Source organism: Saimiri boliviensis, chromosome 4, assembly GCF_048565385.1.
Source record: "Saimiri boliviensis isolate mSaiBol1 chromosome 4, mSaiBol1.pri, whole genome shotgun sequence".
Classification (NCBI taxonomy): Eukaryota; Metazoa; Chordata; class Mammalia; order Primates; family Cebidae; genus Saimiri; species Saimiri boliviensis.
Genome location: NC_133452.1, coordinates 35,907,424 through 35,911,620, shown reverse-complemented (window position 1 = coordinate 35,911,620; position 4,197 = coordinate 35,907,424). Strand labels below are relative to the sequence as shown.

The 4,197-nt window shown below is 47.3% G+C and overlaps 1 protein-coding gene across 1 annotated transcript; it reads left to right on the top strand.

The window, feature by feature from the left end:
• Positions 1 to 554: 554 nt before the first annotated feature.
• On the top strand, positions 555 to 3,622 carry TCF21 (transcription factor 21). The gene is made up of 2 exons (XM_003932454.4): positions 555 to 1,250; positions 3,075 to 3,622. Exons 1-2 carry the CDS (start codon positions 801 to 803, stop codon positions 3,162 to 3,164), a joined length of 540 nt encoding a protein of 179 aa, XP_003932503.1. The 5' UTR covers positions 555 to 800; the 3' UTR covers positions 3,165 to 3,622.
• The last annotated feature ends 575 nt before the right edge of the window (positions 3,623 to 4,197 follow it).

The window sequence follows — 4,197 nt, the reverse complement described above, 5'->3', positions numbered from 1 at the left end:
TAGATGAAATTTTTTATGCTCACTTTTCCATCACTGTAGAGATTCTCTGAAGCACTTGTCTTCTTCATTGATCCCGGGAAAGGTGGCCTTGGAGTCTTATGAGGTGTTTGCAGGATGTGATTGGTACTCCCTGTGTTTTAATTATTATTATTTTTTTTTTTCTTGGGAGGAGAGAGCACATGGAGTGCTTGTGAAATTCGTAGGTGGAAGGCCCAGAAAGAGCCAAAGGAGCTGGTCTTTTTTCTAAAGTTCTTAGTAACAATCAGTTGTGATTCTTAAGAATTAAAGAAGACCTTTTAGAGATGAATAGGACCTGCGTCACCTCGCCCCGGCCAAAGCTAGGAGAAGGTGGCCAGTAAGTGCATGATGCAGCTGAGTTGACTTATATTACAAATTACAAATCTGGGTCTGTGAGTGAGTTTCCCTCTGGTTGTTAAAGGGGTCTAAGCGCTTTCCTGGGGCCTGGCAGGCCCCTCCCCTGGGCTGCAAGGATCCGCCCCTCTATTCCCCAGATAAATTCCTAGTGTCCACCAAATTCCTCAGCGCTGGCTCACACTCCTCTACGGCCGCGACTCCAGGAGTGGGGAAACAGAGAGCCGGTTCCTCTGCGGCAGAAGCCTTCGAGGTTCCTTCTCACAAGTCTGCGAAGGGGAAAGGGCTGTAAGACCCAACCAGACCCGAACTCCAGCACCCAACAGGAGGTGGCTGCTCCACACGCGGGAGGCCCCTTGGTTTCAGGGTCTCTCTCTCTCTCTCTCTCTCTCTCTCTCTCTCTCTCTCTCTCCTCTACTCCTCCAAACATGTCCACCGGCTCCCTCAGCGATGTGGAGGACCTTCAAGAGGTGGAAATGTTGGAATGTGAAGGACTGAAAATGGACTCGAACAAGGAGTTTGTGACTTCCAACGAGAGCACCGAGGAGAGCTCCAACTGCGAAAACGGGTCTCCCCAAAAGGGCCGAGGCGGCCTGGGCAAGAGGAGGAAGGCGCCCACCAAGAAGAGCCCCCTGAGTGGGGTCAGCCAGGAGGGGAAGCAGGTCCAGCGCAACGCGGCCAACGCGCGGGAGAGGGCCCGCATGAGGGTGCTCAGCAAGGCCTTCTCCAGGCTCAAGACCACCCTACCCTGGGTGCCCCCGGACACCAAGCTCTCCAAGCTGGACACGCTCAGGCTGGCGTCCAGCTACATCGCCCACTTGAGGCAGATCCTGGCTAACGACAAGTACGAGAACGGGTACATCCACCCGGTCAACCTGGTGAGTGCTCCCGGGACTGCAGCTGCAGCCCGGGCGTGCCAGCAGTCCCGCCTGCGGTGGGCGCGAGTGCTCGCGGCGCTGGGAGTGGGGGTGCGGGCGCGACGGTGGCTTACACATCTCGGCCACCGCGGGCCTAGAGCCTCCAGGGACCGGAGGCGGGCGGTCTAGACACGGCCCTCGCTCTTGGCCCTACCAGCCCCCGGAGCGGGAGTGATTTATGCGAGGGTTTGACGTGGCAGCCCAATTAAAGGTTTGCAAGTGTATTGAGCTGGCACAGAGGAGGGATCCCCCGCGCCCTCTCCATCGCCACTCTCGCTGGGGTGGAGTGGCTGCTGAGAAACTGAGAAACTGACAAGACACTGAGCGCCGAGGAGGCATTTTATTAATCCTTTTATTCTTCTTTTAGCTGAGAATGGAACTTGATTTTCCTTTCCTTGTAAATAAACAGGACCGTTAGATAAGGACACATCCATCCCTTCCCCCCTCCCCAAATTGTCCATGTAAGCCCCCAACTACTTATTCTGCGCTTCTCCTAAGTGAATTAATATTTTTAAATCCTAGAAGCTCTAGTAATTATCAGCAAAATCAGTAAATTCTCACTAGTATGAGTGTAATAAATATTAAAATAGGTCACTCTCATCCAAGATTTAAGAAATGTTACCTTTTATCTTAAAAACTAATGCCCATTAAGCCTAACTTTTTAAATATAACAAAGCTAATAATCATTGAGTCTTTTTTTCTCAAATGCATTTTACTCTTTAAGAAATATATTTTAATTCCTTGTTCACTGGATTTTATTTTAAAACTTCTAAGATCTAAAGAAAAACAATAACAACAACTTACTAGGACCTCTGTTTGTATATGATAAGAACGAGAGATTTTCCTCTTAAAAGGCAAGTCTTATCAGCCAGCACTAGAGCACTAGTGAGAGAGGCCTGAATTGTCTTCTCACTGAACTGATTTCTGGAATCGCGGGAGAAGAGACAAAACCATATTTTGCCATGAAAAATGGTTTTCCCTCCAATTGAAAGTTTGGGACTTTTTTTTTTTTTCAATGAGTAAATAGCTTTTGTAAAATCTGCACCTAAAATGAAAGTGTTGCCTAGAATTTTTACAAGTGCTACTCTCCTCATTTTTGAATAAGAAACTTAAATGAGCTTTATTATAAAACAGCCTGGAGAAAGGAAGAGAAAGCATGCTTTCTCAGTCCCTCATAAAGACGATCTTAAATTAAAAGTCGATGTAGTTTTATTAGCTTTTTTAATTTTCATTTTCCTTAAGACATGATGGTTAATTTAGAAGCTGTAGTCAAAACCAGTGTTTGCGATGAAAGAAACGAAAGTCGGGACCAGGGAAACAGAAGGCGATGAAAGGCTAGGAAATCGACAGGGCCCTGAAACCCGACCGCGACTCAGAAGAGGGGCCAGGAGGGGCTTCGCCCCGAACTCAGTGCCCAGCAGGCACAAGATCCTTCTGGGCTTCCCGGCTTAGGCTGCCAGTGCGTCTGCCTCCAGGCAGTGCCACAGCACCACCCATTCTCGGCTTGCCCAAGGCTTCCTGCATTGGGTCTCGCAAGGAACCCAGTATGAGCACTTTTGGCCCTCATTCTAAAAGACCACCACCAGCACCTTCTCGAGCTGTGACTTGGCGACAGGGCGGCTTTTTGCTTTACCTAGTCGGGGGCCGCGCTAGGATGGGGAAGAAACAGCAGAGATAAAGGGTCTCTCCAGCGCACCGCGCCCCCTCCTTTCATCTCTGGCCCCGAGCCCACCCTACCTCCTCCGCCACCGCCACTTACCTCCTCCACCCTCTTCTTTCCCGCAGACGTGGCCCTTTATGGTGGCCGGGAAACCCGAGAGTGACCTGAAAGAAGTGGTGACCGCGAGCCGCTTATGTGGAACCACCGCGTCCTGACCTTGGAGGTGCTAGTCTGGGAAAGGCGCGCTCCCGGCGGGGAGCGGGCCCCGCCGGGAAGGCGACCCCTGCCCTCCTTGCTCTCTGTCTCTGCTTCCCCCTCGCAACGCTCCTCTTTCTGTCCCACCCGCGGGAACCCTTTACAACGACGAGGAGATTCGTTTCCAAACCAGAGGAGATCAATTGTACTTACAAAGATTCCCATCTATTTAACTTTATTAACTTCTACCGTGAATGACTCTGCAAGCCTTGCTGGTCCAAGTGCAATATGTAATTATAAATATATAAATAGATAAGAGCTTATCAATGTATCTTTTGTACAATATGTTGTAAAATGTAGATCATAGAATAGCTGACTTTGACAGTCACATTTATAAAGTAAGTCACTTAAAGATATATATTTTTTTCAAACAAGTTTTGCTACTTTTGAAAATAAATCTTTCTCTATATTGCTAAAAGCTCTGACATTTGGTGTGATTTTTAAAAGTATTTGGAATGGAAAACTGGGAAACTGCGGGGAAGCTTGATAATGAAAATCGTTCTTTTAAACCTCAATCTAAACTTCGAGAGACAAAAGAAAATTGAATATGAGTTTCATAATGAAGATGCAGATTACGTTTTATACTGAAACCTTAAAAAAGAAATATTTCAGTTACTTTTAAGGCCAATAGAAATTATATAACTGCAAACAAAGAATGGGCAGTATTAAAGTTATTCACAGTACACAGTTCAAGAGTAAAAACGCACCAGAAAAAGGAAATCCAGTTTTCACGGATTCCACAGTACGGCTGCTGACATGGGCGAGAACGTAGACTCCACCTTCTGTCACCTTCCAGGAGGTGTGGGCATGGCTGCAAACTGGGGAGGAAATCACAGAATCTATGAAAGATTTAAATTCCATACCCCTTAGGATGTGTTTCACGATTTTTAAAGCTCTGCAGCATACAATATCTACATTTCTTATTAATAATCCATTAATTAATTCTAATGATAAACCCGCATGCCGCATGGTTGCAGTTATCGGGTGCGTTTA

What these genes read in the sequence shown, in the direction of transcription:
- TCF21 (XM_003932454.4), top strand. Translation starts at nt 801, where the DNA reads ATGTCCACCGGCTCCCTCAGCGATGTGGAGGACCTTCAAGAGGTGGAA. An exon ending in ACATCCACCCGGTCAACCTG is followed by an intron (nt 1,251 to 3,074) that starts GTGAGTGCTCCC and finishes TCTTTCCCGCAG; the next exon opens with ACGTGGCCCTTTATGGTGGC.